Below are 12,413 nucleotides of genomic sequence, written 5' to 3' on the forward strand. Positions count from 1 at the left end.
TGTTCTTTTTTACCTGAGTTTGATACTCATTTTTCATTTTGTCTTTTTCTCAGAATTACAAATATTAGTTTAGCTTTCTTTTGATACCATCATTTAGTTTGCAAACTCTGTGTGCATTTTTGTTAGATGTGTCTCTTTTTTTTTTTTTGGAAATCGCTCAGTTGTGTCCGACTCTTTGTGACCCCATGGACTATACAGTCCATGGACTTCTCCAGGCCAGAATACTGGAGTGAGTTGCCTTTCCCTTCTCAAGGGGATCTTCCCAACCCAGGGATTGAACCCAGGTCTGCGGCATTGCAGGTGATTCTTTACCAGATAAGACACCAGGGAAGCCCAATATTATTGTTCAGTCTTGTCCTTTTAGTGTCAGACTTATTGGTCTGAAAATATGTTTCTTTAAATTTGTGAATGTGGTGGACTTGATTTCAGATTGACAAATTTACAACCCATAATGGGCTTCACTCAGAAGAATAATTTTAAGAGGAGTAGAACTATTTAGAAGACAAAATCTGTAGTGTCACTTTTTAAAAGTTATGACAGCAGATAATTGTTATGAGTACATTTTGCAGCTTTGTTTCTTCAGTTGTTGGGTAGTTTATACAAAGTATGAGATAGGAAAAGTGGGCATTTTTTTAACTTAATGATAAAGCGAATCTTTAAAATTTGTGCAGATTAATTGATCGCTTTTTACATTTCTCTTGCCCTGTACTTTTGTTAAAGACTGGAAATGATTCTGATGTAAAAAAAAAAAACAAAATAATACAGATCAATGAGTTATAGTATTGTTGAAAAAATATTGGTCATAGAAAATTTAAACTTACACTTGAAAATTCAAACTTTGGAATCATAAACAGAGCTGAGTTTAAATCCTAACTCTGCTGCCTAACAGCTATACTCTTGGACAAATTAAACTTCTCCTGATGCCTCACTTTCCTCATCTGTAAAATTAGAAAAATAGTAATGATAATACCTTCTTTTTGAAATAATACAGCACTGGGCCTGATACAAATGCTAATCACCATGTATTGTCATTAGTATTGTTATTCTTTGTATTAAAAAATAATAAATATGCCCTGTATGTTCCTGAGATTAAAAAAAAAAAAGTATAGATAGAAAGTATCATAGACTTCCAGATTATAGAAAATTATTCTGAAAACCTTTAAACATTGGAATCAGTTGAATATACGATAGATTGGCCTATTGTAGATGATTATCATGTAATTTTAATAGGTATTCCTTATATAGACAATTTTAAAGTCGTGAGGGTTCCCTCCCAGAAAACCACAGATCATTTAAGTGATAGAAGTGATTGTATTTTTTTCATTAGATACTGCTTTCGCAAAAAATAAAGATGATGGAAAATGGTACTACTTTGATGATAGTAGTGTCTCAACTGCGTCTGAAGACCAGATTGTGGTAAGTGTGTCTTTTAATCTTGAAGATCAAGGAATCCATTGTTTTAAAAGGGGCCCATGATGCACTATAGTCTATATTCTAGCAGTTCTAGTAGTTGAGGGACTCGTTCTTATTTAAAGATACGTAAAATTGTCCTTTTAAGTGGAGATCTGTCTTCTAAATTTGTCCACTAGCAGAAGCATAAGTTGAACATGAAAACTTTTCTGGTAGTTTTCAACATGAAAACTGGACTTTTCTAATGAAAATATTAAATTCTCCCCTGAACAATAGGCTCAGACATTCTAGACATTGGCTAAAGTCAGAATGCTAAAATAGAAAAATAAAAAACTTTTAAGTTTACCATACCTGAGATGTTTAAAGGAAAGTCTTATCCTTTATGACAGTTACATATTCAAACTCTTGAAATGATATAATTAGGTAAAACAAATTACAAAATTTTCAGAATTAACCCTGTGTATTTGTCTGATGTTTTCTGAATAGTAAAAAAATTAGGAAGTTACATCTACTCACACTTGCATCAGCTTGTCAGCCATAGCTGGAGCAAAAATATTGGCATTTGCTTTGTTTCCTATCAGAGCACATTTTTATTATCAAATATTGATTGACAGTGTTGGTTTAGTTACTAAATCATGTCCAACTCTTATGGACTGTAGCCTGCTAGGCTCCTCATTTTCGAGGCAAGAATACTGGAGTGGGTTGCCATTTCCTTCTCCAGGGGTCTTCCTGACCCAGGGATCAAACTCGTGCCTCCTACATTATAGATGGTCTCCTGCTTTGCAGGTGGATGCTTTATTGCTGAGCCACCAGGGTAGCCTCTATTGATTGATGAATAGATGACAGGTGACTAATAATGTTCTAAGAAGAAAACTAAGGCTTGCTTGATAAGAGTTTATTATTCTATAAATTTTGCCTTTATAATAATTTTACTTATTGATCACAGTATTTACAATGAATGAGAAATGTAGTATTTCCTCATGCAATGATATTTCCTATACAGAAGTTTTCTGTTGATGTGGGGAGCACTGATTGCTTTACTTTATTTCCCAGTTTAAATTATGTATTCCTTGAGGGCAGAGACTAGCTTTTTGTTTTGTTTTAGTTTATAATGCTTTAAAAGTCTTCAACTTAAATTGTTCAGTTTAATAAATTAATAAACTTCTGAGCCCAATTACTGGCATAGTTTTAATCAGTTATTGTATACATAGATATGAAGTTATTTTGAGTTGTTTATAGATGTTTTATATCTTTATCACCTGTTTGTACACATGATTTATATACATACATATTATTGCTTATCTCCCTATAGCTACAGCAAGAACAGAAAGAGACTTTTGAAGTCAGTATTTTTTAAAATGTGTTTATGCTTAAGTTAACTACATTTTTGGCGTATATTTGGACTTCTAATTTTATATCATATCCCTCATTTTTCAGTTCTGTTCTCTTTTTTAGTCTCCCAACCAAAACCTTGAAGTTGCCTACATCCTCCTTCAAAGTCTATTTGACAACACTGCCCTAATCTTGCTTTCAAATAAATATCTTGTTTATATACAGTATGTGAATTTGATGTTACCTTACATTTTAACAGTAATAATTCTTCATTTAGTCAACAAGTATATGAATACATTCTATATATAACACTCTATTCTACACAAGGTTGAAAGTGAAAGTGTTAATCACTTAGTCCTGTAGCTCACCAGGTTCCTCTGTCCGTGGGGTTTCCCAGGCAACAATATTGGAGTGGGTAGCGGTAGCCATTCCAGTCTCCAGGGTATCTTCCTGACCCAGGGTTCGAACCTGAGTCTCCTGCATTATGGGCAGATTCTTTACCATCTGAGCCACCAGGGAAGCCAAAAAAGACAGCTATCTCTAATGTCAAGAAGCTTACAATCTATAGGTGACAGAGACATGAATTGACAATTGTATATGATAATTACTGTTAAATATCTTGACTGTATAGATTGAGGCAGCTGTCTCAACTAATTGGAGTGTAAGGAAACAGAACCAGTGCAGGGAGTGTTTGATCTGAGTCTGCAAATATGAATAGTGGTAAATTAGACAAAAGAACCAAAACCAAAGATATTCTTAGCAAAAAGAACAGTAGCTACGAAAGCAAGGAGGTGTGGCAGAATATACCATTTAGCTAAGGGAACAGCAAATAATTTGGTGTTACTGAAACAAAAGACTTGTTAGGAATGTGGAGCAAAAATTAGACTGGGGCTAAACTTGGCACTTAGATCATGAAAGATGAGTTCTTCGTTGTTTTGATCTTTTCTTAAAGCCTTTAAGAAGTATTGGGTGGTTGTTAACTAACAGAAGAACATTATTAAATTTCCATTTTAACATGTCTTGAGAACACTTTAGAAGACAGATTGGAGGGCACCCAGTAAAGAAGCCCAAAGGCCATTATTCAGCCTCCAGAGGAAAGGAGGCTGTCCTGAAATTTAAGCCACAAGATCTTCTCAAGTTAAATTAGTGGTAGTAAGTATATAGACAGGGGAGAATGGATTTGTGAGCTCTTTAATGGACAGAAATACTAGAACTTGATTAAGATGACATGTAAATATAGAGGGGGGAGGGAGATGGTGACTCGTACTTTGACATTTACAAAGATAGTGAATAAGAAAATTTGCTGTGAAATTGATACCTGTATAATAGCTCTGTGGAAATTTCCATTAGGTAGTTGGACTAATTGGACTAAAGTTCAGGGGTGAGAACTGGCTTAAGTTATGAATTTGAATTGTCTGTTCTAGGTAGCAGTTAAAACCATAGGTTTGAATGAGTCACTTATGGGAAGATACATATTCAGAAGAGCAGTGAGCTGAGGACTGAAAACATGATTTTTTTTTTTTTTTTTTTTTTTACTTTAAGTCAGGATTTAATGAGCCCACAGGAAAATCAGAAGAAACTCTAGAGATGAAGCATCTAAGGAAAAGTAGTATAACAGAAGCCAAAAATGCTTTAATGCAGGAGGAGGAGTAAAGCATTAAATGCCACCGAAAGATTGGCTAAAAAAGGCACCCATTTAATTTGTTTATAAGAGGGTTTTGAGCCTGGTGAAAGGCATGTCATTACAGTGGTTGCAGCAATCACATTGAATTGAGGAGTGTGCATGAGAGTAAATGATGAATATTAGATTTTCTATAGACCCCAGCCTGGCTGCGAGGAAGAGTAAGAGGTGTATGGCAGCTAGAAAAGGAATGGAGAGGAATTTATGAAGGAGAAGACTTGAGTATTTTTTATGCCAAAAAAAGTCCAGTAGATAAGAACTCATTAAAGATACACAGTGATGATTGATGGAGCAGTATCCTTAAGATGGTAAGAAAAGTTGGAATCTAGAACAAATACAGAATGAAGCTATTACTATTAGAAAGACATTTGCTCTATCCTTAGAGACAAGAGGAAAGAAGGCATAGAATTCTATTTCATGTTAGAGTAAGAAGGTGAATCTGTGATATGGTTGCATTGATTTATCAGTCCAGCTAACTTAGAAGAGAATAAATGTTAAATCCAGTGACCATTCTTCCTTTATAGATAGAAGTCATACTATTGATGTAGTTAATAAATTTTAGTAACCTCCATTGACCATGTGTGGTGTTCTTGATTTATGTCCTATCACCAAAATTGGTTATCAGCTAAAAATTCATTCTATATTTAATGTGATCTTTGAGAATCATAACCATTTTAATATTCTTTGTTTTAACAGTCCAAAGCAGCATATGTACTCTTCTACCAGAGACAAGACACTTTCAGTGGAACTGGCTTTTTCCCCCTTGACCGAGAAACTAAAGGTGCTTCAGCTGCCACAGGCATCCCATTAGAAAGTGATGAAGATAGCAATGATAATGACAATGATATAGAAAACGAGAACTGTATGCACACTAACTAATGAAAGTCCTAGAAGCCATAAAAGAGAGACTTTCCTGCTGGTGGTATCTATTGAAATGATGAAGTTACCCACCACATTAAACAAAAGTCTGAGATGGGGAGTTTCAGATCACTGAATGTAAATCCTTTATCAGATTTTAACTTGTGCAGTACTTGAAGTGAAACACAATGAAAACTTTAACAGAAATTGTCTCTTAATACATTTACAGTCTTGTATTTACAAGCTAAATATATATAGGAAATCACAAATAAATCCCTTTTAAGTTTGCTGCTGTTTTGATGAATTATGTTTTCTTTAATTTTTTGGATGTGAGTTAATTGATGACAAATGTTAAATTTGTGGATGTTGGTCATTTATTTTGCTCAGATAATAACTGCAAGAAACCTATGGCTGAACTTAGTTCTTGGATAATCTAGTTCATGTGCATTAGGCTGCCACGTATACTACTATGATAATGAGCTGCAGTATCAATGTGGCATAAATACTGCAGTAGTATTCTTGGAAAGCCAAATTTCCAAATCTTTACCTGGAATCAGTGTGGGCCTGTTATAAAACTAAATCATGATACAAGAAGCAGTCTTGAAAAAGTTATTTCCTTTTGTAGTATCATAAAAAAACAGAATATTATGTTCATCTTACTACTACTGTGGAAACAGGTTCTAGATTTCACACTTCATCGAAAGTCACTTTTCAGTTAAATGTAAGTATTTTTCACTGCTGTTCGGATCTATTCCTTAGATATTCAGATTCTTTTTTACTTACTTTAAATTTAAAATGCATATCTTTAAATCTGGTGTTGGTCCAAAATTAAAATTTTGGCTGTCTGTTTTTCTCTACCCCATTTTTTAGTAATTTGGCAACTTTTAGCTCTCCCAAGTATTGTAATATAAAGACAAATCTAATAGTATTCTGTAACCATAGTAATGATTGCATCAAGCTTAGATGAGAAATTTTTTTCTGGCCTTTAAATTACTAATGGACAATTGGCTTTAAAGGTAGGTCTGTTAACTTTCTTTGTGTGTTCCTGATGGAATTCACCATAGCCTTACAGCTTTTCTCAGAAGGGAACTTGTTACAAGAGAATTGGCATTGCATGTTCCAGAGTCAGAACCTGTACAGTATATAAAACATATAAACCTTGAATTTGATTTTAGTTCACCACATTCAAGGATCCAGGATGCCAAAAATATGTGTGAACATTTGAAACATTTTTCATTTGCTGCTTTTTCCCCTTCGATCTAGTTGAAAGAATGTATTGTCAATTGGCATATAATACTGCCTTTAATAGAAAATAAATGCTGGGGCACGTTTCACATATCGACTACCTGAGAAATTGCTATGTGTCCCACTATTATTAAAGCAAAAAGTATAATGTTCTTCACTTGAACTAATCAAATACAATAGATTATAAATTGTGTATTGTAAATAAAAGTTCACTCTGTGAGTGCACATTTTGGTAAATTATTTATTTATGTTAGCATTTAAACGTGAAAGAAAAATGCATTTAACCAGGATAAATGAGGTATGTTGATCATGGCTTTGCTTTATACCTTAATATTAAAGCTGGTTTTTCATCCTGGTATTTTTAAAGCTGTTTTGCGTTTTTCCTTTTTATCCTTTCCTTTTCTTTTTCTTTCTTTCTTTCTTTTTTTTTTTTTTTTTTAATGTAAACTAACCTCCTGCATGACAGAGGTTAAAATTTTGTCTGCACCTGAGTTCACTTGAGTTTACATTTGAAATGTGCATGTTTATTTATACAGATTTCAATAAAGCTATTCAAGGCCTTATTTAGTCTTTTATTTCTTACTCTGAATCTTTTAATAAAAGTCCCCTATTTTATGGTCAGTGACCATATGCTCTACTTTTTAGTTGTATAGTTAAAAATAGAAAGGAAAACATGTCGTAGTGAGGTAAATCTTCCTGTTAAGGACATGTTTTAAAGTTGACTTTTTCAGTTTAAATATTCATTGAGCAACTGTTTGTATACTTATTAGAGTCTTGAGATTTAGCAGTAAACAATATCCGTGCACCCAGAGAGCTTGCAGGCTTTCTCCTATCTACCAACTAGTAAACTTTATTTCCATTTTTCTGAGGTTTAAAGAAAAGACAATTTTTTTTATAGCTCTAGAGTGTAGTTTCTACCCTAATTGTGTGTTTTTAAAAAGAAAACGATGTTAATAAAATTACTGAATTTGTCAAAATCAAATGGCATTTTCTGCTGCAAAAAATAAACTCTTAAAAATAGTGCAAAGGGTATTCCATACTCTAAAAGTAGGTATCCGTAGGTAGTACAGGGTCATAGGAATATATCCAGTCTAGAATTCTGCTTCTAGCCTAGATACTTAGTAATCATGTGACTTTAAATTTAATCTCTCCTGGTCTGTCTCTTCACCTGTAAAATAATGATAATAATAATAGCATTTATTCAGCACTTACCAGAGACCAGATACTATATGAGTTAGATGTATTATCTCATATTATTCCCCAATAGCTATGAGGTAGGGACATCTATCCTCCCCATTTCTCATACGGAGAAACAAGGATACAAAGCAGTTCACACAGTTGCTATGTGGTGGATGTTATGCGATGGCCAATATTCTATCCTCAGATGTATGTACTACCTCCCACTAGATTTAGTGTCTGACTCACAGGATTGTTTGGAGCTCAAACAAGATAATGTGTTTTATAGGAAGTGCTTTGTAAACTGTGTAGTATACTCACTACTGATTTTTTCAGTCTACATAGAAAGTCATCTTGAAGTCTTATAACTTTGCTCCCAAAAGTATCTTCAGGTGACTATTTGAGAATTGAATAAGAAAAATACCACCTGGAATATTGACTCACCATTCCCCTTTGAAATTAACTTCATTCAACTCACATATATTTATTACAATTTTAATTAAATTTTAAATATTAATATAATGCCTTTTCCCAAATGCAACCCTGATTCTCAGGACTTTTTTCATTCACCTGTGACTTGGTTTTAATTAATGTCTGTGAAAAAGCTGTAGCCTGATGCTTTACTTAAATCTCTTGCTTTCTCTTATAATCTGTGTTCTTTTAGTGGTCCTATATTTGTCCTTGCTTTTCCAGCAACTAGATATAAAGCCACACAAAACATTGATTGGGGCATGAAAAAAATTAGTTAAAGGCCAAAACCCTTGATACAGTATAAGGCAGTACTTTTTCACCAGTTAATTTCCGAGTTGGGGACATCTTATGAGAAATAAGCCAGGAGACTAAGATAAAGACCTGTAGTCTCCTTCAGTGGCTTACAAAAGTGGGGAAGAGGGGAGGGTTTCTAGGGGTGGGGAGCATGCTAGTAGGAACCTTTCATCCTAGAGAATGTACTATCTCTTGACACTATGACTGGGGCATGGTGATAATAAAAAGTAAGCCAACTTTTAGTCTGTTTTACTCTCTTTAAGTATTTGCAGACAATCCATTTCATTACTGCCTGCTTCCTATCCTCCCTTCTTGTATGTATGCTTCTGATCTTTGCTTGTGCGGTATAGATGAGCATGTTCTCTCCAGGTTAATGTTTAAAAATGTGGAAGATTCTTGTATAGTAGGAAGGAAACAGAAGTCTTTAAAATCTCAGAAGGAAAGGAAAATAAATTTTATTTCTGAAGCCAAAGAAAAATAGTGAAAATCTTTGTTCATATTTTCTACTCTACAATAAAATGATTATTAAAATTTTATTTGAAACAGCTTCTCTTGAAAAAATACTTATGTTGATAACTCACAAGTACTTTTTTTTAAGTGCCAGAGGATAAAGAAAGGGAGAAAGAGAGTGTATTTATATTCTTGCTGACTAATACATTAAGTTGCAGAGCTATATACTCTATGGTTTCATTATCAGATTTTTAAAAAATAAATATGCATAATTTTTCTCATAAACATTCTAAGTTTGGGGCATTTTAATTCAATATGTATGTTTATGTTTAATTCTTATTTACTGTATATTAAAGCAAAAGAATTTTGAAGTAGCTCAGATAACACTTTTATTTAAAACTGGATTAAGTATATTCAAGTTTTTATCTACATAAAGTAGGTTTTTAAATATCAGAATTGGGAAGATGAAATGTTTATGGTAAAAATTCAGATATTAATCAAGCTTTATTTCAACTGATGATGGGGTAAAGAATTTTTAAATGGATATAAAACAGACAGTACAAAAATTATTTTTGGCAAATATATGCATTGGGAAACATATTCACCCTACATCATACCTTGCTCTAATTATAACCTGCTCTACCTTGGGAAGCCTGGAAATTGCCAAGATAGTGAAAGGAAAAGACTGAGTTATTAAGGGAATCTAGAAAGGGGATAAACCATTGAGGGAAAATCAAGAGTTGACATAATGTTGATCTAGAGTCTTAAAGGATAGATAGAAAAAATCAGCCAAATAGATTTGGATTTTTTTCCCTAGAAATGCATGTTAAACATGATTATACAAAGCAGCTAAAAATACAGCTATCTCTTTGGAAATTGTTCTTTTAAATGGAAATGCTGTAAAAAAAAATAAGATTGCACATTTTCAATATGCATAAAATCAAATATTTTAAATGTTTAAATTGTTTTGGTAATTAACTGTTCATCTGTAGAAAATCATGGTTGAAGTTGGTGCTCACTTGCTCAAAGTTTTCCCTCATATCAGGAACTTATAGCTTGTTTTATATAGTTTGGTGAAACAAAATAGTTTCATTTGCTGTGACTTTCAAGTCCATTGCTAGCTGGAGTTAAATCTACATACATAAAAGTAAAACAATAAATATGGAAACATCCCGACAGTCTTTTCCCATAATGTGTATTCTTCCATTTTTCTCGGTAGTGACAAATTCTTTACATTTCCCAAACTGTTGTTTTAAGCCTTGACTATCACTTTGTTTTTTAACTAACAGTTAAAACCTTACAGGGTTTTAAAACTCTATAACATCTCAAACAAAGTTTCTTATTAAAATGTATTTTGCTTTTCTTTTAGAATTTCTGAAGGAATATTGTAGGTTAACAGGCATTGTAGCTCCTCATTCCTCCTCTGCTCATTCACTGTTAGGTATGCTAGGTTTTGGATAGTTCAGACTCGTACTAGAGTGTTCTGCTTATTCCGGCCTTACATGTATGCCTTCACTCCTTCATCTGGCCTGCTTTCTTCTCACCTTGAGTTCTTCCTGTAATGAAAGTGAAAAGTGTTAGTCACTCAGTCGTGTCCGGCTCTGTGACCCCATGGACCGCAGCCCACCAGGCTCCTCTGTCCATGGAATTCTCCAGCCAAGAATACTGGAGTGGGTAAGTAGCAATGTATTTCATTGTCTCTAGTGAAAAATGTATTCATTTTTCTTTCATTTTCTCATATCACTAGAGAATATTCATACCTATATTCATATCTTTTCGTTATATGAAGTGGGCCACTTTTAAACTCCCTTGAGTTCATAAGAATTAATCCCATCATGACCTTTTAACTCATTTCCTAAAGAAGCTTTAGATGTTCGGATCATTGTTCATTCTCTGAGCTCCCTGATACCTGTAGTGAATTATCAGTGTTCTGAAAACTCCTCAAGACAAAACATCCTACAAGCATCTAGGGTAGGGATTTTAGGGATTGCCCTCATTTAATAAAACCAATTGGGGGCAGGAGGAGAAGGGAAGGACAGAGGATAAGATGGCTGGATGGCATCACTGACTTGATGGACGTGAGTCTGAGTGAACTCCGGGAGTTGGTGATGGACAGGGAGGCCTGGCATGCTGTGATTCATTGGGTCGCAACGAGTTGGACACGACTGAGCAACTGAACTGAACTGATAGAGAAATAGATAGTCCTTTTTTTAAAATCAGAAGAATTCCTATAGGATTCAAATATTGAGTGACTAGTAAGATAAAACTCAATTTATAGAACAACTACATTCAATTTTGTACCATATATCTGTTGTGTGAGTTGAGGTAATATTGCAAATTCAAATAGTAAACAATGACAGATACTTGGGTATGATGTTTGTTGGGAGACAGTGTAGAAAACATTCTGTATTTAGAACCATTCACCACAGCTGACTCTAAAGTCATTAGTTCTCAACCATAAAATAATAGTTTCTTATAGCAAGTAATGGATATAAAGGTATAAACTGAAGTTTTGCAAAATAAGGCAATATTTTCTATTATGGGCAACTAGAATGCTCTGTCATTGCTCGTGAAAGACTTCTTCAATGGAAGGCATAAATCCAGCTTTTGAAGTCATTGTTACTTACTTTAGCAAAAGAATAGTAGGATGGGTCAAATTAATATTTGTTTTTTCCTTTTTTTTTTTTTTTTTTTATGTTCTCCTAGCTCCTCTAAAAAGACTTGGAGCAGAAGTCTTAGTGTGATGGTAAGCTTGAAAATTAAAATTTCATTGTGGATACTAGAATCCAGTTACATACTAACCAGTAGGATTTTTAAAGCTACTTATGAGCATAACCATTTTACAATAGAACCTTTTTCTCTGCCTTCAGCAGTCATGGATTATGTTGTCTTTTTTCCTCGATTTCATTAGTATCTAAAATCATTTGAGTAAAGATAATCAAACTCCAATGGTTGTGACTTTAATTGCTCATATATTTATGTACAATTAAAAATAATGTAACCAGTATTAAGTAACTGCATGTCATTAAGATACAGCATCTCCTTGTTTGAAAATATAAATGTGCAGTCAGATCCACTCACCAGGATTATGTCTTCTGGTCACCAGTCCCTACTCCAGTCCATTCTCTATTCTGCTGCCAGAGTGAGTCCCTTAAAAGAAAAGCCAGATTCTGTTCCTCTCTTCAGCCTAAAGTCCTCCTCCAAACTGTCTATGAATAAAAGAGGGGTTTGGAAAATAGACTCAGGAGTTTAATCACCTGTGTTTTGGGCCTACCACTTTTCTGTAAGTCTTGTTACCTCTCTGATTCTCAATTTACAAAGCAGAGCAGAATTTCCATCTAGGAGTGCTCGGGAGGATCAGTTTGGTTAGAGGGAAGTGTGAGATTTTAAAACTGCGTGTTTGCTTAGCAAGCACATGGCTTTTCTTGGAATATAGTTTACTGTGGTAGAGGGCTATGAATAGTTATTTGTGAGGAAACCAAACTCATCTCCCTGA

The 12,413-nt window shown here is 33.9% G+C and overlaps 1 protein-coding gene across 3 annotated transcripts in view; it reads left to right on the forward strand.

Moving 5' to 3' along the window:
* The window catches only part of USP15 (ubiquitin specific peptidase 15), a 136,246-nt gene extending 129,362 nt beyond the window's left edge, over nucleotides 1-6,884 (forward strand). For all 3 annotated transcript variants that reach the window (XM_055579238.1, XM_055579240.1, XM_055579243.1), the window contains 2 exons: nucleotides 1,328-1,416; nucleotides 5,120-6,884. In XM_055579238.1, the coding sequence (XP_055435213.1) occupies nucleotides 1,328-1,416; nucleotides 5,120-5,302 (272 nt within the window). In that variant the 3' untranslated portion in view covers nucleotides 5,303-6,884. The remainder of the gene's footprint in view (nucleotides 1-1,327; nucleotides 1,417-5,119) is intronic.
* The last annotated feature ends 5,529 nt before the right edge of the window (nucleotides 6,885-12,413 follow it).

Source organism: Bubalus kerabau, chromosome 1, assembly GCF_029407905.1.
Source record: "Bubalus kerabau isolate K-KA32 ecotype Philippines breed swamp buffalo chromosome 1, PCC_UOA_SB_1v2, whole genome shotgun sequence".
NCBI classification, from domain to species: domain Eukaryota; kingdom Metazoa; phylum Chordata; class Mammalia; order Artiodactyla; family Bovidae; genus Bubalus; species Bubalus kerabau.